General features: G+C 44.6%; 1 protein-coding gene across 1 annotated transcript in view; it reads right to left on the bottom strand.

Moving 5' to 3' along the window:
* Nucleotides 1-5,785: 5,785 nt before the first annotated feature.
* The window catches only part of Tbc1d9 (TBC1 domain family member 9), a 109,237-nt gene continuing 92,075 nt past the window's right edge, over nucleotides 5,786-22,947 (bottom strand). The window contains exons 14-21 of the mRNA XM_046459558.2: nucleotides 19,854-19,952; nucleotides 19,642-19,710; nucleotides 16,175-16,415; nucleotides 12,820-12,885; nucleotides 11,906-11,992; nucleotides 8,960-9,034; nucleotides 8,764-8,867; nucleotides 5,786-7,897 (exon numbers count right to left, since the gene is read on the bottom strand). Of these exons, the coding sequence (XP_046315514.1) occupies nucleotides 7,181-7,897; nucleotides 8,764-8,867; nucleotides 8,960-9,034; nucleotides 11,906-11,992; nucleotides 12,820-12,885; nucleotides 16,175-16,415; nucleotides 19,642-19,710; nucleotides 19,854-19,952 (1,458 nt within the window). The 3' untranslated portion in view covers nucleotides 5,786-7,180. The remainder of the gene's footprint in view (nucleotides 7,898-8,763; nucleotides 8,868-8,959; nucleotides 9,035-11,905; nucleotides 11,993-12,819; nucleotides 12,886-16,174; nucleotides 16,416-19,641; nucleotides 19,711-19,853; nucleotides 19,953-22,947) is intronic.

The following is a 22,947-nucleotide window of genomic DNA, read 5'->3' as shown; positions in this document are numbered from 1 at the left end:
TCTCCGTAGGACTTTCCAGGGTAACATAGGACCCAGTCGGAAGGGCACAGGAGTGGGAAGTATTAAAATGCTTGTCCTCAGCAGGCATCGTATGCTCTTCTCTGTCCTGCTGCCCTGGTGGACCTGGCTCACTGATCATGGCACCTTTTGTCGGTGATTCCAGAGAATGCCCCAGAGTCACCCACAAAATACACAAGTTAGGACTTGGCATAGGAAACGAAACCCCTCGTAGGCTTCAGCTGGGTTTGGGGCAATGTAATGCCATTAGGGGTGTTAGAACCATTGATTAGACACCTGGAGGCCTACTGTGTTAGCTTAGGACCAGCCGTGGAGCCAGACAGCCCCTCTGTCCCTCGCTCCACCCTACCTACGTATAGTGTTATGGTCAACTCTTATGGTCAAATATAAATTGATTTCATACTAACGGGTAGCAGCCTCCATCATTGCCTATCTCACCGGGTAGCCTGTGCGTAGGGATGTGAAATTCCAGTTTACGCACCAGAGCACCATGTGTCAGGCAACTCACAGGCACCTTCTGCCTTGGGTGCCCAGGTCTAGGACTCATGGATCTGCTCTCAGGAGGACGGGAGGAAGGCTGTGCAGGCCCAGGAGGGGCTCAGGGCTGTCCAGGCAGGGACCATGGGCTTCTAGGTTCAGGCGAGTGTTGAATGAGAGAAGCCCAGCTCCCCTGATGGCCATCTCCTTGGTCCTTCAGGAGTGGCTGTGTAGTGGTATTCTGCCGCAGCCTTGCTGGCTGGGCAAATTAACGGGGTGGGCATGGGGGGGGGTGACGTGGAACTTGTGTAGATTGATACAGCAGAAGTGGGAGCCGTTTATTGTAGGACCGGAGGGGTATATATACATTCCACACAGCTTATCTTAATTAACATAAACTAGATACAGCAGTCAACCAATAAGGAATCTCCACACTTAATGGCTCACTGGCGTTACTTCACAAACCACTCCCTCTGGCAAAATGCCAGGCGCCCTCTTGACTTGTTTACAGACCCTAACAGTATTCCTTCCTTTCCTCTTCTGGATCAAAGGGTTCACTAAAATCTTGGGCCTGCTTTGCAATTCACAAAAGTTTCAATGGCCCCTGCCTTTAGGAGAGGAGGAGAGAAAGAAGAGAGTCAGGAGTCCATTTAGACAGGAGAGTGTGTGGGAGGATGTTTTCCTCTCCCCAGGAGCTCCAGAGAGCTGCGCTCTGCCTCGCTGACATCCCCACCACACTCCCACTCCTGGTGTTCTTCAAGCTCTCAGGTGAGAGACTTGAGACAGGGCCACAGTAGCTCTTTCCATTCCAAGCTCGTTATCTGTGGATGGGGAGGGAGGCCCAGGAAACACATGGGAGGTAAGCCAGCGCTATTACCTGCTGACACAGGCTCAGCTCACAGTGTCCCTCACATATCTCAATACCTCGGATGTCACATCCAAAGGTGACTTTCAGAGACCCCCTCAGAGGGTACAAGCCTCCTTTACTCCTGATGATTTCGAAATCCATTTTCCTCAGTGAGCTCACTGGGTCTTCTTCTCACATGTTTCTTGCTTTCTCCCTCTCTCTTTTTATCTATCTATCTATCCAAGTTTGGGGAAGAAAACAATCCCTCTTTCTTTGCTGGTGGTGCCGCCTTTGAGCTTTTAGTAGAAGGCTCAGACTGCATCCATCCCTCAGTCAGGGCCCAGGCTATATTAATTTTAAGGTCACACACTTGAACCCTTCAGTGGTTGTTTCATTTCATTGAGATCCTTCGGACATTCATTTCAGTTTCTTCATTCAAACCTTGAATTTTTTTTTTTAAATTCAGATCTTGAATATTTTTAAGGGAGCTTTTCAAAGAGCAACAGAATTGGCCTCCTCTGTGGAAGAAAGAAAGTGTGTCATCCAATAAAGTGCCCTGAGAGTGGAAGATCTTTCCAAGGTTGAAGGGTGACCTGATCTTTTCTGTGCATGATCGTGGAGCAAATGGAGAAAAACTGGCCTCCAGCCCACGTTCCTCCGAGAGCTTGTGATTGGCAGGGGAGGCCACCAGGGAGTCGCTGGGGTCCTGGCCAGCACCCTGAAGGGAGGGTGGCAGACATGGCTGGCTGTGGAGGAGGGCTCTGTGACCCCTGAGACAGCCTGTGCTGGCAGAAACTTGGCTCTGGCAGGACTAGGAGGGGATTTTGCCAGCTTAAGGCCATGAACTCAAGGGGAAATTACATTTTAAGCAGAAACAAAATTTTGTGAAAATATTCGATACTAGGTAACATGTGTGTCAGGAAAGACACCTTCTCCCTCTTGGTTCCTCTTCTTTTCCTCCATTGGTTTCCTGTGTTGGACACAGAGTAAACGCTCCTTAGAGTTGCATGGAACAATTGTTTTGGCCAAAGTCTTTGATAATGTCATTTTTGTTACCCTTGAATTCATAGCTCTGCCCTATTTTCTGCCCCAATTGTCTCTAGCATGAAGGGGCAATCTGTGCTTTTAGTTTTGATCAGACAAATAAAACTTGAGTGAGAATATATGCAATGTGGGCTTCAGATTAGGAGGTGACCATCCTTAGCCCAACACTGCCCCCTAATGGGATACAGTGGCCTAGATGTTAGTGGGATAAAATAGAAGAGATGGTAATGAGGTTCTGTGGGATGCCACCGGAAGGGTGGGACCTATCAACAGACAATGACTGGATGCAAAGTGATGGAAAAAGAGGAGCAGAGAAGATGATGAGAAGGTGGGTGGGACTTAGTAACTGGAGGTGTGTCCTAAGCAACTCGTGTTCAGGAAGAGAGAGCATGGACTGCATTTGCTCAGTGTTATTGCTGCCATTGGCCACACAACAAATGAAATGGCTCAGGAGGGGAGCCTGATCTGGGAGAGCATTGCGGAGTCAGTAATAGAGAGAGTGGCATTGAACTCATGGAAGTGGGTGAGCTCATTGCAGGCAAGACCTGAGAGCGCAGGGCAGATCCCTGTGGTGTTGTCACTGAAGGTTGGGCTAAGAATGAAGCCAGGAAAGTCAGTGGAGGATTTGTCAATATAATATTTCTTTTTCTTTTCTTTCTCTCTTTGATTTATTTATTTATTTGTTTGTTTGTTTATTTATTTATTGGTACCAGGGATTGAACTCAGAGGCGGTTAACCACTAAGTCATACCCCCAGCCCTTTTTATTTCATATTTTGAGGAAGGGCCTTGCTAAGTTGCTGAGGCTGGTGTTGAACTTGAGATCGTCTTGCCTCAGCCTCTTGAGTTGCTGGGATGACAGGCATGTGTTATTGCATCTAGTTGTATTTGTCAATATTTCAAAGATATTGGCATCACAGAGACCAGGTGAGGGAGGAGAGGATTTTAATAAGGGAGAGTCAATAGAACTAAATGCTGCAGAAAGAAGAAATAAGTTAATTAGTAGCCAAGGCTGGGTGTGTGGCCCTGTGAGCTTGTGTAGCTCAGTGAGGCCCTGGGTTCCACCCCAGCACTACAAAACATAACAGCCACCACCACTAAAGAATCAGAATTTACTGGATCCGGCAGCAGGGAGCTACTGGTATCCTCAACAAGAGTGGTTTCAGTGCAGTGGCAAGTCCAACAGTCTTGCTGACCTGAGCCAAGGTTAGACCACAGTTGAAGAAACTCATGTAGAGGACTCTTGCATGATGTTCTATTGCCTTATTGAACACAGTTAGATAAGGCAGTAACTACTGGATAACAGAGTGAAGAGATTGAGAACATATTCTCACTATCTGATGCCAATAAATCTACTGTGAAGACGGTGTGGAAGATAAAGGAGGATAAGTGTGCTGATTTCTTTTCTCCCAGCAAGAGGATAGAGGAAGGGAGGTTGCAGGTTCGCGTGGAAGTTGTTGTGGCGGGGCTCAGAGTTGACGGTGGCAATTGATGGCTCCAACCATTCCTGTAAACTCACCATCTGTTTCCAGTGAAGAGGGTGAACATGTGGGGTTTGGGGTTTTGAAGAGACTAGTAAAAAAATTAAAATGTTTTGGGGAGTAGGAGGAGTGGATATGGATCAGGGATTGTTGATTGGCATTCAGGACTCATCAGAGGAGAAAAAGACATAAAATTGAAGCATGAATCTATAATGTGAAATTTCTTCCCCTGGCTCTCTACTAATCAGCAGTCCAGATGTGAGTGAAGAAGGCAGATGTTTCTAACAATTCATTAGGGGGTTATGGAGTGGCCAATGTGGGTGGTAGCCACACAGGATCAGGGAAATTGTATTGAGTTGGGAAGATAGTGGATGAAGGGATAACCAGACAATCAAGCTGAACAGGAGCATCAGTGAGAGACCTCACAGAGAAGATAAAATAACTAAGTGTCCTGTGCAGGAGTCCTGAGATCTGGGAGTGACCCAGTTGGAAAGTTATGCATCATATTTCTCAGATACAATAGCGATAGGTAATAGATAATAGATGGTAATAAACCATCTGTCCAACACCTAAGGTCATAGGGATTCAGGAGATAAAGATTGGAGTCTTTGCTGAATTCTTTTCTTTCTTTCTTTTTTTTTGGTACAGGGGATTGAACCTAAAGGCATTTAACCACTGAGCCATATCCTGAGGAGCCCATAATCCCAACAACTCCAGAGGCTGAGGCACGAGGATTGAAAGTTCAAAGCCAGCCTCAGCAATTTAGCGAGGCCCTGTCTCATAAAAAGGGCTGGGGATGTGGCTCAGCGATTAAGCACCCCTGGGCACAATTCCTTGTACTAAAAAAGAAGAAAAAAAAAAAGCCAAAGAACTTAAATGTTATATGGAGGAGTCATTGTAAAGCAGAAGCTAGAGTGAAATACTTGGATTCTTGGCACTCACCCCATCACTTCCTGTTCTTCTCAAGTTGGAAGGTGATGCTGGAACAAAAGAGCCTTCTTACAAGATAGGCAATGAAGAATGCACCATTAGAGCCCTTCCCTGGAGGTAGGAGAGGTCAGGTGGCGCTGGCCCCTCCCCTTGGGCTTCCCTGTTGAATTCAGGAAGTGGAGCTGCACTAAGACAAGGCTTCAGTCAGGCGTCCCCGCCAAGGCTACTCTGCTAAGATCTAGAGGTCCCTGAGAATGTCTTAAGCCTAGAAGGCAAGAAGCAGAACTCTAGCCACCCTTCCTAGAGAAGTTTGGCCTGAAGAGATCAGGCTGTAGTGGTGCCCTCTGCCTGCTGCCAGGGTTCCTGGCCTGTGTCACCTTGGGGGGAGGCTGTGTTGCCTGGGGCTGCTTGTGGTACTTCTACATGACTTATCCCCTTCCTGGCCAGACGCAGGGGCAAGGTGGTGCTGGAGGGATTGTGTCCCCACCCCTGTTCTGGGCACCCTCACTTCCCTCGCTGTGGTCTGTTCTCTTTCCCTGTCAGGAGCTGTCCCTTTAAGTGCTCCTATGTGAAAGCTCCCCAATATTCCACTGCCCAGGGCTCTGGAGGCGGAGGCTCAAGTCCACTGGGGTGGGACACTGAGCTCACATCTGCAGTGTAACCATCTTGGAGTCAAATCAAATAAATGGCTAGATACTTGATTAAACTGACCAAATGGTGTCAGTGTACTAATCAGGATTAAATAGAAAAATTTCCAACCTGTTCTTACTTTCCTGGGACAACTATTTTAAATCAGATGATAGAACACACTTCTCTTCCTTATTTCACATGCACTCATTAAAATGAAACACGTTTTATTTATTATCTCAAAATATTTGCCTATAAATATTAACTTAGTCAAACTGGTTGCCTAATAAAATTTTCCCTACCAACTTGTCAAAGAAATAACATCATTGCCTTAGGCAGGAACTCAAGCACAAAGATAAAAAGCCATATCTGAAGTATTTTATTTCTTCACATTTATCCTATTTGAGGTTAACTCTACTTCATTTGACAGTTTAAAAATCGTTCTGTAAACAAAATAAAAAATTACAGCAGCAACAGCTAAAACGAGGACACAAGGTATAATAAAATAAAGGAATGTGTTGAAAGGAATATTCAGAAAAAGCAAAGGAAATGTGAACATGATTTTGAATTCATCAAGAAGGAGAAAAACCTCCCAACATCTGTAAAAAATGAAACCATAACAACAATAAAAAAAGAAGCAAGAATTCAAAGTGCAGGTGTGCTAGTTTTCATTTCCACATCCATTCAGGAAATAGAGCATACTATTCTTTTATATAAGGTGACAAGCCCTGTTTCAAAACATTTAGTTACATTACCTTGCAGGATTTTTTTTTTTTTCAGTTTACATGATCTCTACATCGATTTAACAAAAAGATGGTCATATGCCATACACAGTACAACTTCTGGAATCTATGGAGAGTATGGAAATGGTATAGTCCATTGTTTTGGTTTTTTTTTTTTTTTGCTTTATTTGCATAACAAGAAGCTAAAAATCCAGTATCGGAAGCATCAGTATTTCTACTCTTTCAAAAACAGAATGAAACAAAATGAAAAAGCCCATCCTGAGTTCTCTCCTCTCTGCTGCCACATGCACATTTTCTGTAACAAAAGACTGTTCCCTTTCCATGGATTTTGGCCAGATGACATAAATAATCAGAACCATTTGTTAATGTAAAATTGGTCTGGTATTTGTATCAAGTACGAGTGCCCTTGCCACCATGTAAAAAAATCAGTTACACTTCCATTATTGTTTGGAACCCCAAATGTTTTCCCCTTAACGGGGAACATCTGTTGGATGTGGTTTTTGAATAGAGGATTTTTAGGAAATATATTTCAAATCTTGAAAAATATTCTTAATACTTGCTAGAGTGGTGCAGGATATCCCCAGCCAACAAGACCTTCGCCAAGAACAGCTGCGTGTTTGTGGCATTTCCTTTTTCTTACAGTTCTAATTTTATTTAAAAGTCCGAATACAGAAATGACTGCTGCCTTATTTAGCATTAAACAGCACTATTTTTTTTAAACCATGTGTACAGTTCAACAGCAAGATTAATAAGTTATAATACACGTCACTGACAGATTCATCTGTTTTGGGGGGAATTCACTGAATAAGCGGTATTCTGGGAACCCCCCTCCCCCAGCAAGAGAGTACAGTGTCTACATTGAGGTGTTTAGATATTTCGCCACAGTTTTTACTGTATCACATTATGAAAACACTAGGCTTCGAGCCAGATACTAACAAATATTTAATTTAAAAGGAAAAGAGACCCCCACACAGAACATAGGTCAGTCGCTCCCCTCCACCGCCCAGGCGCCCGGTCAGCCCGACAGGGCAGAGATTTCGTAGTCACTGGCCGAGGTGAGGGGCTTGCCCATCATCCGGATGTTTTTTGCACTGGTGATCCTGGCCATCATGCACACGGGCTTGTCAAAGTACTTGACCAGGGCAGGCTCGGTGAGCAGCGAGGCCAGGAACTGCTCGAAGGTGATGGCCCAGTCCCGGTCCACGCTGGTGCTCCGGGGCAGCGCCGACGTGCCCTGGCCGCTGCGCACCAGCACCGTGTCCTCCCCGATGTCCTCACAGTGCAGCTTGTCCTCCTCGTGCGAGCCGGCACTCAGCACCGAGTAGGAGGACATGGAGCTGTCGTCCTTGGTGTCGTCGTCGGAGATCAGCATGGAGGAGCAGGCCCCGTTGTCGCGGGGCGAGGAGTCCTCCAGCTTAATATCCTCCATCTGACCGCCCAGGGAGTGCTCCTCACCGTCGCCGGCCAGGCTGGCGGCCAGCGGCTCCGCGGACTCCACCACGTAGGGCGGCCCGGGCCCCTTCTTGGGGAAGAGCACGCCCGGGATGCCCTGGTGGCAGGGTGGCCCGCCGCCTGTGCCCTCCTTGGCCGGCGGGGTGATGAAGAGCTTGCCCACCTCCCCGATCTCCAGCAGGAGGCTGGTCACCGCCGCGGTGGCGTGGTACAGCTCCTGCTCGTTAGGGTCCTCGCTGAACATGTTGTACATTGTCTTGCAAAGCTCGATAAACTGTCCCTGGAAAGCGATCAGGAAGGACCCCAAGAAAGTGAAATCTGGTGGGTGGGGCGCCCAGAGACAGGACTGGTACCCCATTAAGCCAAGACTCCAGAGATCCCCAGAAAGTTCCCCCCGGAGGAGGATGGGTACGACGTTTCTAGTCTCTTTATGGGAGTTTTCATTTTTTTTTTTTTTTTAATTTGAAAGTTTCAACATCCATGAAAGTGGAACTAATAAGTAATAACCGTCTATCCAACACCTAATGAGGAGATTGACTATGTCATGCTTTTGCTTCGCTGCCCCCTTGTCTTCCCTGTTGACATCTCAAAGAAACCCTAGACTTAGCTCTCTTCACACCTCCACACTTTAGAATTCATCTCCATTTTTCCAAGGTTAGCTCCCAGGTCCTCTCCCAGGACACTCCCCTCATCTCCCCAGGCAGAAGCAATGCCCCTAGCAGATGATTACCTGTCCTGCTTTTAGGAAACAGCATTTTCATCCTGTTATAATTACTTACATCTTTTTTTTTTTCTCCCTCATTACACTTTAGCTTTCTAAGGAAAACTTGTGTCAGACATCTTTATATCTGAGCACAGCAATATGAAAACAGCAGGGGTTTTTCTTCTGAGACTCTCAGGGTATTTTTTAATGATTGAGATGAGATGTGTGTAGTCTCAAAATTGAGTATTTTGGGGTTCAAATTTTCTCTGAGGAGATCATTTTCTTACAACTGAGCATATTTTTGGTGCATAAAAAGTAGATCCAAACAGATACTAATCAAATGCCCCCAGGTTACCATTATCTTTGAAGGGTGTTTATTCTACATTGATGATGTATGACCTGACCGGAAAAAACAGCTTCAGGATTAGAAAGTAAGAACTTACCTGATTTAATTTGGGTAAATCTTTTGCATTCTTTGATTTAGACTTATTTTCTGGAGTCCAGAGTCTCAAGTAATTACGATTTTCTTGAGAATTTGCTCTCTTCCCTGAAACCCAAATGTGAAAAGGTAAGTGTTTGCAGGTCAAGAAACAAGGGCTCGCTTGGCAAGAAGGGAAACACAGAGGAGAAAACATGTACCTTTGTCCGGCTTCAGACTCACTGTAACAAAGCCATCATCAGCACTGTGTTTGCTTCTGCTATCCAATCCAACAACTACCAAGAAACATCCAGAAGAAAAAATGTCGTGTTATACAATATTTCCGTGTTATGGAAAACAGACTTCTAGTAGGGCTGTCTGATTTAGCAAATAAAACAAACAACAAAACCAGCACACCCAGTAAAATTTGAACTTCAGATGAACAATGAATACTTTGTTGTAGTAGTTGTTGTTTTGGTATAAGTATATCCCTAATATTACATGGGGCATACTTACACTAAAAATAAATTACTTCTTGAAATTAGAATTTTTCTGAAGGTCTCATATTTTATTTGACAGTCCCATTTCTAAGTGAAGGACTCCCCCAGATTTCTTGCTCACAGCTGGGGTTCTGTGTACAACTAAAAACTAAAGAGTTGAAGCTCCACAGTCTTTGGAATTTAATAAAGATGGTGCTTACTCCCATGAATGTGCTTTCTTTCCCTTCTCTGTGCTATTATCCTCTTAACTTTGTAGGTAGAAAATTGATTTTATCTTTGCCAGGCCCCGCAAAAGACCAGGAACTCACTCTTCTAAGGAAATTAAAATCTATGTTCCTAGACGAAAGATACTTTTTTCTAAACTGTTATGTGCCATAAAATATTTCAAGATTTATAATTTGGCATTTCAAAAATATGACTTTTAAGGAACCCACTTGAAATTGTTTTCTGTTTTCTTCTTAAAACAGCAAATTATAGGGCACGTAAGAACTTCAAAAGGCAGGGGCAGTGGTCCTCAGATGAAGACTCAGTTTGCCATCTGCAGGATGTGTGGACTGCAGCACCTCTCTGGCCAGCCCAGAGGAGGCCAGTTGGCCAGGTAGGTGACCTTCACAGTAAGTGAGGTCAGACTATCCTCAGCAACTGTTCAGACAAAGTGAGGATAATGTAGTATGTGTCACCAGGAAATTCCTCTCCTCTGAATGTCGAAAATAATTTAATAAAAAAGTAGATATAAAAAAATATTTAATGTATGTAAGCCCATGAAGCAGATATCATGTAGACATTTCAAAATCATGCTTTCAGAGAATTTTTAGTGGAACTATCATTCTCACTGGATTTTTAGTCAGAAAAGCAGGACACAAAGCTCTATGGGTATAATTGATGATAACACACACACACATACACACACACACACACAGTTTTTCAGACATTTAAAAACAACAACAGAGGCTGGGGATATAGCTCAGTTGGTAGAGTGCTTACCTCGCATGCACAAGGCCCTGGGTTCAATCCCCAGCACCACACACACACAAAACAACAACAACAACAACAAAAATTGTATAGGTCATTTGATGTGTGTGTATGTATGTGTGTGTATACCTGACTACATATATTATGTGAAAAATACTGAAAAGAAATGTTTTAATATATTAACTGCTACCTTTGTGTGGTTAGAATTTTAAGACATCTTTAGCTTATCTTACATGTTCTATCTACTGTCTTACAATTTTCAGAGCAAAGCAATAGTGCTTTTGGAATGGAAAAAAAAAACATTCTTTAAAAAGAATCTTTTGAGGCTATCAAATGCTATCAGCATGTGACCATTCCTGAAGCATTTCCCAAACAAGAGATTCCTTTCCAGAAATATGTATCCACTAAGAAAGATATAGCTAACATTTTGTAGTCAGAATATTATGGCTAACGATACTAAGAATATTGTAGATGTGTGAAGGCACTATGGGAAAAGCCTTCCTACATTATCTCCTTGGGTCCTCATGCACCTAATGTGACAATGATCCTCTCCATTTTCACACAGGGAAACTGAGGCTCAGAGATGCAGAACTGCCTGCACTGGCCTAAATAAGTGTCCGGATGTCTCCCCTCAACTTGTCAGTCCTAAGAGAAGTGAGTCTGGCTCAACCTCTCTATCCACTCACTTAGGTGCTTGCAGTTTAAGGGCAGGTCTAAGTTGTGCTTATTCTGGGATGGCAAGATTTAAGAGGCCAAAGAACTCAGGAACAACCTGATGTTTACTTTCAGACTTAGAAGAAGGGATGAAGCTGAGCAAGGAATTAGGCAGACGTCCAGTAGCAAGCTGAGGAACGGTGCTTGGACTCACCCAAGACAAGACAGCACAGAAGTGAATACACGCATTTGGAGATATATACAATGAGCTGCATCTCGCACACATAGGCCTAATAATCACACAGAGGAGAGGTTGGCACATTTCCTCTGTGAAGGGTCAAATAGTAAAATACAGTCATCCTTGGTTTCTGTGGGGCACTAAGGATACCCTCGTTGATACCAAATTCCACAGATGCTCATGTCTTATGTACAATGGCACAGTATTTGCATTAACCTATGTGCACCTCCGGTATACTCTGAATCACCATTAGAGACCTAAAATACCTAATAGTGTAAATGTTATGAAAAATGTTAATACTGTACTGTTTAGAAAATAATGACAGGAAAAAAGGTCTGTCCATGTTCAGTATAGATGCATTTTTTTTCAGAATATGTAATATGCATTTGGTTGAATCTGTGGCTACAGAACCAGTGGACACAGAAAGCTGACTGTATTTCAGTCTTTGCAGGCCATATGGTCTGCTTAATTCTGCCACTAGAGCATTAAGACAGCCATAGGGAAAGTGTAAGTGAATGAGCACGGCTGTGTTCCAGTAAAACTTTATTTGTAGGCCCTAAAATTTAAATTTTATAGACTTTTCACATGGCAAGAAATACTTTATTCTTGGTTTAAAAATCCACTTAAAATATAAAAATATTCTTGGTTTATGTGCTATACAAAATAGACAGTGAGTGGGATTTTGCTGACGGACTATGACATCTGTACCTTCTTAACTGACTAGCTTCCAAGGCAAGTCTGTTTCTAAGCACAGAGGGCTCTGTAAAGAGAAGTAGAGTACTCTTGGTGAAAGGGTCTCCTACCATGTGTACACTCCGGAGTGACATCTTCAAAGAAGTACTGAGTTGCTTCAAAGGCAGAATCCGGCTCATCTTGATCAGAGGATGGCTCTGCAGAAGGAGGAAACAACTGTCATACTGTAGTGACATGACTCAATCAAAGTGTGCTTGAACTATGTGAGAAAGTGATGGGGAGAATGAAAAGCTAAAGTTACAAGAGTGGGGTGGAGGCCCATTACTGGGGGCCTGGGAGACCCTACCATCTCTAAAACCTTAGTGGAAATCACTCCATTTCTAACCCTATCTTCCTTTTTAAACAGCCTCATACCAAACTCTATGTTTTCCTTTTTATAAAAAAATCCCCAAATTTCATGGCATCATGCTTTATAAACCAATTTTAGGTCACTGTATACTATAAACAAAATCCCCAAATCTAAAGTTTTCCCTGTCTCTATCCTCAGTGCCAGTCTCTATTTTGTAATTCTGGTATTTGCTTAGATACATCCCAGCTGAGAACAGCCTTGTTTAACACTGAACTCAAAAGTTCACTATGGTGTCCACTTGTGCCTGCCAATGTGAAGAGGGGTCCCCTGAGACAGGCTCCCAGCACCTCCCAGTGTCATCTTCTCTCTCACATTCCTGGTTCCCCAAAGGTGACCCCATTTCTCTCGCAGATGCTCGTGCTGTTTTCTATTAGCACAACTCATACGTCAGACCATGGTCAAGCACAAGCTGATTCAGGAACTCACATCATCTGTCTCAGTGTGTCCACAGTGACCAATGAATGATTTTGCATACCAAAAAGAGGCAGAGTTGACACCAAAGGAAAAAAAAAAGAAAAAGAAAACCTGTGTGGTGTGTGTTTGGGGATGGGGTGGGGTGGATTTCAGGCCAGATCCTGGTTTCTGGCACGTATGCTGTCTGTGTAGCTCACTTACCAGGCAAGACGTGCATCTTGTACAGAAGTTTGAGTTTCTCTGTGAGGTCCCCATGGCATGCGGCACCTAGAAGTCACATAAGTACCAGGGTGAACCAGGTTGTGTGTGCTAGTGATCCTCCCAAGCATTGTGCTCCAGGGGAAAGTCCACTTTGTAATACAAAGTGGAACCAAGACACTGTGTGACAACAAGTCTGTCCAGGACATATTTGGGTTAGGAGCTCTGGAACCAGGAGTCTTATTTTCAAATCCTTTGTACCTACTATGTGCTTTGGGAGAGTTAGCATTTCTGTACCTCAGTTCCCTTCTGTGAGGTAAGATCATAAAAGAAGATTCTACCCATGATCTTGACATCAGGCCTCCATGAAACACAAGGACTATGGGTGTTACACACATAGAGCACTTTGAATAGTGCCTGACATGTAGTAAGTACAGTTATTGATGAGGAAATTCGTGTAACTGGATCTCTACATCCTAAATAACCACGAGAATTCAGAAATAAACGCACAATAAGTTTGAGATTGCTTCACATTACTTATTTTAGAAATCCTTTTTAGTCATTTCTGAGTTCTCCTAAAAGTTTCTTCATTTTAATTTAGTTTGATGTATTTGCTGCTATGTCATTATAGTTTCAATCTCAAGAATCCTTTCTTTTTTTCTTTAAAGTTCACATTTATTCCTGGAATTTGAAAATCCTTAATATATATTCTCAGAGTGCCTAAAGATGATCAGATTTGGAAAAAGAAGAGGAGGAATCCTACATCTGGGCTGAAAGGGACATGAAAGGTTGCCTGGGCCAACCTTCCACTTATCCTGGGGCTCTCCTGTCCCCACCCAGGGGAGGGTGCAGTCTCGCCTCTGCTAGACAGTCACAGAGAGCTGCTCCTTACAGCCAGAGGCATCCAGTCCCAGGTGCACTCTCTCAACACTGAAAGTCCCTCTGCAACTTTTACTTTAGTCTAAATTCCTCTAACCTGTGGTCTCACTATAAGGTCCATGGACCCCATAAAACGTGACATTTTGTGATTATGTACATGTGTCACTTCTTGGGAAGACAACGCCCATCAATTTATGTCAGATCCTAGAAGATCCATGACTGGAAAATGGCTCAGAACCACTTCACTTCCCCGTGGTCCCTTTGCTAAAGCCAAACAGAATAGACCCATGGCCTCTTCTAGGCAGTGATATTTCAGGTCTTCAGGGAAGCTATTCTGTCCTAAGCCATGGTTTCTGAGCAATTTATGTTCCCAGGCCAGGCATCTCCAACATTTCTGACTTTCTCATCTGACCCAGTTTGTATACTCTTTCCCTTTTTTTTTTTGTAGTGGGGATGTCTAGAAGTGCTCAACCACTGAGCCACATTCCCAGTCCTTTTCAGAGACAGGGTCTCTTTAAGTTGCTTAGGTCCTTGCTAAATCGCAGAGTTGCCCTTAAACTTGTAATCCTCCTGCCTCGGCCTCCTGAGCCACTGGGATGACAGGCATGTGCCACCAAGCCTGACTCTCCTGTCTTCTTACCACATCCTCTTTCTATGTCAACTCTCAATCATTATTTCCCTGGACAGTTTCTAGAAGATATTTCCCTTTGTTATCTCAGTAGTAAAAGGATGAACTTTGGAAACAGGTGGGCCTTACTTTACCCCTGGGGCCAGTATGTCCTAACTGTGCCTCTTGGTCTAGCTTCATAACAGATTTCTTACTGATCGCCTGAAAATCAATGTCTCAGCAAATTACTTTTCTGAACTCTCATTTCATCGGCTGAAAAATGGGAACAATAACAGTAAGTAGACAGGGAATGCTGTGGCTGAATGTCTCTAAAAGTCCCGTGTTGATACTTGAGCTTCATTGTGATGGTATCAGGAATATGGGACCCCTGGGGTATGATTAGGGCCTAAGGAATTGGATGAATGGGATCAGCATCCTCAGAGAAGAGGTCTGAAGGAGGCTGTTTGTGCTTCTAGCATGCAAGGACACACAGAAGGAGCCACCTATGAGAGGAACAGTCTCTCCACAGAAACTAACTATGCTGCTGCATTGATCTTAGATTTCCTGGTCTCCAGAATGTAAGCAATAAATTTCTGTTGTTTATGTATTCCCTGGCCTAATTTACTTTGTTACAGGAGCCTAAGACAGGTAATCAAGCATAATAGTAACAGTACAAACCATGCCTCTAGGCTGCCTGGATTCAAACACCAAGTTTGTATCTGTGTCCCTGTAAGCAAATTAAAAACACATAAACCATTGGAGCATCGCCTGACACAGAGTAAATCCTGCATGACTGGTAGCTGCCTTTATCATTATTAATTCAAAGGGCTGTTGTTTGGATTAAGTGACACAGTTCAAGTTCCAAAGCTTCAGAACCGTTCCTGTCCTTGGCAGAGGTGAATTCCTCCAAGTCCCACCGTAGGCACATGGAAAGAGCTTTCCAACGTGGACATCATTTAAACATCTAAGACAACATTGCCATTTCAAAAACTCTCCACTTCCCCTGACCTTTGTACCTCCTAGATATTACTGTTCCAGAGTTAGGGTGCCCTTCAGAATCCTTGCTGGCTGCCTGCCTGCCCTTCCATCTTTCCTTGGGCTTATCATTTAAGGTATGTGGCCCACGGTCCTGGGCTGGCACAATTAGGGCTAAAGAGTTCTGACTCCATCCTGACAACCTGACATAGTGCCTGCTACACCCACCGCCTCACATCAGCTGGGCCAAGCATTTTTGCCCAGTTATAAATGCAGCAAGAATCCAATAAGAAAAAAGCAGTAAGGAGCCAGGCAAGAGGCTGGCGGACAGCAGCAGCTCCGGAGCTGCTGGTGAGGTGGAGGGCGTGGGCGTGTGTCCTCCATCCCCGGGAAGTGGAGACCAACGACTTCCATTCAGCCTGCAGTGATCTTGTGTTTCTTCAGCCCTTTATTAAAAACATTGTGAAATATTCTTAAGAAATTATATGTCATAAAATTGTGGATGACTGCATATTATATCAAATCAATGATATTCTTTTGTCAAAGACAAGTTATACCACCTAGACATTACTTTTTCCTGGTCACCCTACCATGGGTGAGGTCACAGAGACTACGTTAACGTCTCTTGCCTTGTGCATTCTCTGACATGGTGTTTTGAACTTGGGCTGACAGCTGCCTAATGAAGAAAATGAATTATCCATATACTAGAGCCCTAACTAGAAACACGTTTTACAATCAGTTTGCCAGCCATGTACGTGCTTCTCTGTCCTCAAGACCCAACCTGCAGGGGTCGTGCAGGGTTGCGACCCAGAGAACAGCATCGAGGGACCCTGGGGTTCTTCCTCCATCATCTCTGTCCCATCCCAACTCAGACTCGCAATAAGAGCCCATCCTTACTTAGCCCAGAGACAAACTCTCGAAAGTTGATCAGGGAGTCGCCATTTTCATCTAAGAGCTGGAACAAGCGGGAGGCCAACACGTCAGAGTGAGTGCCACACGCCCAGGGAAAGAGAAGGGCGAACATCCCCTTGAACTGCTCGAAGTCGATGCGGTACTGCTCCAGGTAAGGCAGGCTGGGGTCATGCCGGTCCAGCGCGTTGCTGCTCCCGCCCCAGTAGCAGCTGGTCAGATGTTCTGCCTGAGAAAGAATGAGCGGGATGATTACCTCCTGCTCCCGTGGCCCCCAAACACTTAACTATTACCACAGTCACACAGTCGTCCATCCGCAAGTGTGGTCTCCTGGCCTCACGCCTCCGCAGACACCTCCAGAAAAATGCCTAGTATAGAAGGGCTAGGTAGAACTGCTCCCAGATCCTGCCCTGGAGAACCAGGCAGCCTCTTCAGGCACCAGGTCACTGGTGACTCTGGGAGAAGTATGAATGATCTATGCTAGGAAGGTGACAGAGATAAGTCTGTGGTAGAAATGTCTGGAAGGAGGGCCACCCCCACACAGACATTAAGTCTGCTCTAGGTGGGGAGGCCAAAGGAGCATGAAGAGGAGGACTCTATTTTTACTTTATTCCCTAGTGTACTGTCTGGGCATCTCACCATGAGCAAATGCAATAGAATAAAACTCTTCCACAGCAGACGGCTCCCTGCCCAGAGGTTCTGAAGAGCGGGGGAATTCCATTGTGAGCATGAGTACTTCAATTCTGCACTCAGAAAAGGTGCTCGGAAGACCAATGTCTAAAGCAACCACCATTATTTACTGGGAACTGTAGCTAAAAATCTAGAAGGGAGTGGTGAGCAGAATCAGCCATTTTTTTTATTTTTATTTTTTATTTTTTTGCAATGCAGCTCCAGCAGATGGCAGACAAAAGGAAGCAGTGTCAAGGTCCCCCAGGGCCTTAGACTACCTTCCTGGCTACAGGGTAGAAGCACCACGTGATGGGGGTGGGCGGAGATACAGAGGCGCCAGCAGCCTGCTGGTTTGAGCCATACTCTGAACTATCCTGGGGGGAGCCCAGGAAGCCCCTGTGGATCAAATAGCCCCTTTCTGCTCAGCTGCATCACTGATAATGGTGCTCAAAGCATTTCCCCCTAAGAGAGCCCCTGGGCTATTCTGAGCCAGGTCTGAACACAGTGCTGGTGCTCACAAGGGACCCAAAACAATCAGGAGGAAACAGCCTGCAAAGATCCTCTCCTCTCCTCATTCAGGGATGAGACCCCTCTGACACCACTTAGGGACTAAGGGCATGGAGATTGGAACAGAAGGGACAATATGGAAAGTGTACAAGAAAGAGCAAAACAAAAGGCCCCAAACCACATAGTCTATCAAATGTGTATCAGGTGCAGCCATTTACCCAGGTTTTATCCCAAAGTTAAGCAGTGAGCTCCTTGGAAAAATGAAACATTACTTTTCATTTGCAGGAAAACACCCAGAAATGGCTTTTCGTTGAGGTGGGCGGTATTGGGGGTTGAAATCAGGGGCACTCCACCACTAAGCCACATCCCCGGCCCTATTTTGCATTTTATTTGGAGACAGGGTCTCAGTGAGTTGCTTAGCGCCTCACTTTTGCTGAGGCTGGCTTTGAACTCTCGATCCTCCTGTCTCAGCCTCCTGAGCTGCTGGGATTATAAGCATGTGTCACTGTGCCTGGCCAGAAATGGCTTTTCTCAGAACTAAAAAATCTGGCAGAGTCCCTGGCATACCACAATGCTCAATAAATGTTTGTGAAATGATTCTAAGCTAATTAAAATGTGCTGAAGACTCAAGAAAGCTTCATAACTGATTTTTTTTTTTTTTTTTAATTCCACAGTGCTGGGGCCAAGGGTCTCAGGTTCTCTTCAGGAGTGATACAGACCTAGGGAATTTGGGTTGGTCACTGTGCCTCCAGGGCAGGGGTTGTGAGCATGAGAAAAGCTTGCTTTCTTCAGGCAATAGTCTCAGGGTCAGATGACACACACCTAAAGGTGCACAGAGCAGAGTGCAGTAGCCCAGGGGAGAAGTGGCTTCCACGATCTCAGGATCTGGGACAGCCCCTGGCTCTTCTCCCTGGCTGTCCTACAGCATCTTTCTACTGTCAAAACCTCTTGTCTGTTTGCCTGCAGGGGCTACTTCCACTCTTCCCTCCAGTGAAGCAGATTTCTTCAGCATCCCTTTACAATCTGACCTCCACTGGATCATTATATTTCCCTTATGAAACAGGGACCCCTTGATTTGGATAACCAGTTTACACTGAGCAATTAGCTACAGGTGCTTAACAGGTATAAAATTTTACTGAGCTGGTGCAGGATCCGTCACCCTCAGGTGCTGATCAGAGGTTGATGGGGTCATGTGGTCTACTCTGTTGGTAATGCCGCTGTAGCCTATCCTAATCGGCTGTGAAACTAGAGTCTCTCCATCTCTCCTGGCCTCTGTGTCCTCTCAGAAGAATTCAGGGACTCTAACATATTGATTATTAATTATTAATTTATATAGGTATTTGATACACACCTTTAGCACACTTTATAGGGGAGGATACTTTACCAGGCACACAAATATTTAATAAGACACTGGCGCCCTCTAGTGGCTAACAGGCAGGAAGGAATGTTAGAACTTTCTCTCCGAAGTCAACAATATCTAGAAGGATTGGTGTTTGGCCCTGCTGCTATTTCTTCCTCTGTGTTTTCTCCGGTGCCATCTTTGTATTGCTCTAAGTAGCCAGATTTAGTTCTGACAGTCAACTACAGATGGTGATAAAACTGGTACCTGCATCAAAGACAGTTTTTAAATATTTTCCCCTATCCATTTCCTATGATGTTAATAATAATATTTATGACAAACCTTTTTTTTTTCTAGAAGAAAAATATTTACATTAATTGAGTTATTAACATAGTATTTTCTTTCAAGGATCAAGGATGTGCTAGGTCCTGGATTCAGTCCCCAGCAGTGGGGAGGGGGGGGCGGGTAAGAAAGTAGGGCTCAATACTAAAATTAAAATCCAAGAATTTAATCCATGATCCTTTTCCTGAAGCATTTAAACAAATTTGTTCTAGTTCTAGATAAATTATCTTTTTAAAGGGCACTTTATAGGTTAATATAGGAAATTATAAATTTTGAGAATTTTAGGCAGATTTACTCTCATTCTTCTGACAAGTGTTAAAAGGCAAATAACCTTTTTGCTTGTCAAACAAAACAGTGATGGTATCATCTGGAGAGGAAACAGCTAAGACATTAGCTTACGCTAGTGAGGAGAATCTGTTTATTTTCTTTTTCAGACTAAGTGGTCTGGTTTTGCACTCTTAGCTGTACCTTGCCACGTAGGCACATGAAGACTCACACCACCCCTTAACGAGTTAAGAGCAGAATCAAGAACTCACTGAATCATTAAAGCAAACTCCTCCATTCCTTCGGGCAGGCCTGGGTCTACTTTGAAACTCACCTTGAAGAGAGCATAAAGCTCTTCCAGCTCGTCAATGGTGAAGGAAGTTTCCGTCACAATGGTTCGTACCTATAAAAAGAAAGAGCATGGTGAATTTCCCCAAAAGTGTCGTACTGGGAAAGCCCCTAACCTCCTTCCTCCAAGTTCTATGAGCTGGCAGGAGCAGGAGCAAGGGTGGGGACAGCAGGCCCTGCTGCTGGCGCAGGACTCACCACGTTGCGTTTGGTCGTGTCCTCTAGTGTCTGGATCACTTTCAGTCTCTGTTTGAATCTCATCTGTTCAATTAAGTCTGCCCGGATGGTTCCAAATTTCTGCAAAGGAGCAATATCAGTGTTTCTGAAAAAAATCTGCTGCAGCACCGAGTATCATGTGGGCAAGTTGGCTGACACATTTGTGACACAAGGACAATTGACTTGTCACATGCCAGGCAACTGGACTACACTTCTATTGACCATTTAAAGCTGTTTGGTGACTCCAAAGAGATATCTGGAAATTCTCATGCATGTGACCAGCTGAATGACGTTTCTAAGTCAAACGTGTCTTCCATAAGTCAACAAATCACCAAGAAGATGATAAGTGAGCCATCTCTTCAGGTAAAATGCCTACCACTACCTGCAAGTTTGTTGAACTGTTTTAAAAGCCACAGTGAGTCTTCCTATCTGAAGGCAGAGAAAGAACATGTAAGGTTTTACATCTCTTAGAAATGCAAAAGGAAAACAAACACACAAACTGCTTAAAGCCTGAGGCTCCACCCACAGAATCAATGGCTACAAGGGTTAAATACACTGGATGGATAAAAGCTACAGACAATACCAAGCGTTGACAAGAATAAGGTGCAACCGATATGCTCAGATACTGCTGGTTGGTTGGTGTATGAAGTGGTACATCCGTTCTGGAAATCTGTCTGGCAGCATCTGAACAGATGTATTCCTATAACCCAGAAATCCCATTTCTAAGTATGTTCCCAAAGAAGGTATCATAGGTCAGAAAGAATTCATATAAAGGGCTCGAAGGCCTTGGGATTTTATGTGTGTGAGATGTAAAGCCACAGAAGCTTTAAGCAGGGTAGTAGTATTCTCTCTCTCTCTCTCTCACCAGCTAACTATGTGACTAAACAGTTTAGTGGAGTCTTCTGATGCTCTGTAAAGTGAGACCCCAAAGCTGTTCTTGTAGAACTGTACAGTAACTAAATCCACATGGCTGTTCCTCAACAGGAACTGAATGCTGCTATTTGTCAGACAGGACGGTTCCCGGCGCCAGGTCTCTGCAACTCGTCACAGACAGAACACAATGGCCCCAAGTTCTTCTGGAGCAAATGTCCCAATCTAAGAGGAAGCTGTGGATTCTGAGGTTCAGGCTGGCTATTCCTGGAATATGTCTAAAGAAAAGCAAGTGAGATCAATATGGAGGGGCTTGTCCGCCACACCCCACTTCTGGAGGAGCTCTGACAGAATGAAATGCTAAAAAACAGGCAAATAAAAGCGGCTTGGCTTACCCTGAGGCCAAGAATAAAGACAAAGGTCTGGACACAATGCTGTCCCCCTGGCTTTGCACACCTAGGTTCCATGCAAAGAATGAAGGCACCAATGTGACGGAGATATTTTCCCCAATCAGCTGAATTTAGTGCTGGTGGTGTGCATATTAAAATTATTTTAATTTTCTAAAACCTCCCTTTCCTTAAGTAATAAACAAAACCATCCACCTTCATTTGTATCCCTTCTCCTACTCAATTGTTTTTTTATCTGAAGAATGGTTCTGTGGCTTGTTTTCTAATCTAACTTCCTACGTCTCGATGTGCAGAGAGGCTGTTTTCCATGCAGGCAGGACTTCCTTCTTGCCTCCTGGCCCCTGGTTATTGACACCAACAGCAGGTAGGCAGCCCTGTTCCTGCCACCTCACTGACCCTGTGTGCAGAGGTCCCCCCCAACTCCAGGGACTTGGAGCAAGAGCAAGTGGATCAGATAGAGGAATGAGGTGGAGACGAGTCCTCTCAGGTTGTGTTCTCTGGTTTCTGCCACCCCCACCATCATTTCTTCAATGTCAAAGTTTCTCGCCACCCCAATGCTGGCATCAGACCCAGGGCCTCAGGAATGCCAGACCAGTGCTCTGCCACTGAGCTGCATGCCCAGCCTAGCCACCATATCACCCCTTCCCATGCTGCATAGTCAATTTGTGATTTAGGTTATCCTTGAAAAACAGGGACAGAATGAAAACAGATGCGCATCTTAAACAGAGACCATAGAGCCAAATGCAATCAAGTTCAACAGGCTCCTTCTTTCTAAATCTTCAGAGAGGACAGGAAATATCCAAATGTTACAGCTTAAAAAAATAAAAACTTAGGCCATAGGTCACCGAATGATCCCAACAAGTTTGTCTATCACAGGAAATTTACTGAAACAAAAGAAGGCATTGTTTCTTTCTTTCTTTTTTTTTAGAAAGAGAGAGAGAGAGAGAGAATTTTTTAATATTTATTTTTTTTAGTTTTCGGCGGACACAACATCTTTGTTTGTATGTGGTGCTGAGGATCGAACCCGGGCCGCAGGCGTGCCAGGCGAGCGCCCTACCGCTTGAGCCACATCCCCAGCCCCGAAGGCATTGTTTCTGATATCCAAAGGCCTATGGTTTATTTCTGTTTTTAAAAAAGATGAGGTCACCAGGTGCAGTGGGGCACGCCTGTCATCCCAGTGGTTTGGGAGGTGGAGACAAAAGGATTGTAAGTTTGAGGCCCAGCCTCAACAACTTAGTGAGGCTCTGTCTTAAAAAACAAAAAGGGCTAGGGATAGAGCTCAGTAGTAATGTGCCTGGGGTTCAATCCCCAGGAACAAAGAGAAAAAAAAAGGAGAGACAAAGACGTTCAAATTAGGCTAAAAAATGCCTTTAAGTCTTTAAGTGCTTCTTAATTTGTGAGGTACACAGAACAGGGCTCACTACTGTTAGCTGGGGGCTGAGCATCATCCCCCTAGAGAGCCCTTTCTATAATCAGAAAATCTCCAAACACCTTGTCCTGCAAGGGTCTCCACCTTGGAAGAGTGGACGGGAAGGGGAGAATCGATGGAGAGTGAGTGTAAGCTCCAGGAAGCAGAGACCAGGCCCCAGGAGAGGGATTCTCAGTGTACCTGGAGGAGGCTCCCCCAGACCCACAGCATGCCAGGGTGGGGGCGTCTGTCTGCACATGTGGACTCCAGTGCTGGCAGGAGCCGATGCTCAGGAGTAGAGAAGAAGGTCAGGAGGAGGAGACAAGGGGCAGCAGGGACTTGAGGTGAAGTGAAGGCTTCGCTTTTGGGATCTTCATGTTCTAGAGCAGGC

Source organism: Marmota monax, unplaced genomic scaffold (genome assembly GCF_021218885.2).
Source record: "Marmota monax isolate L192 unplaced genomic scaffold, Marmota_monax_Labrador192_F-V1.1 WCK01_AAM20220418_F8-fsc00039, whole genome shotgun sequence".
Classification (NCBI taxonomy): Eukaryota; Metazoa; Chordata; class Mammalia; order Rodentia; family Sciuridae; genus Marmota; species Marmota monax.
The sequence above is the reverse complement of the archived record's forward strand: the minus strand, read 5'-3'. Positions and strand labels throughout refer to the sequence as shown.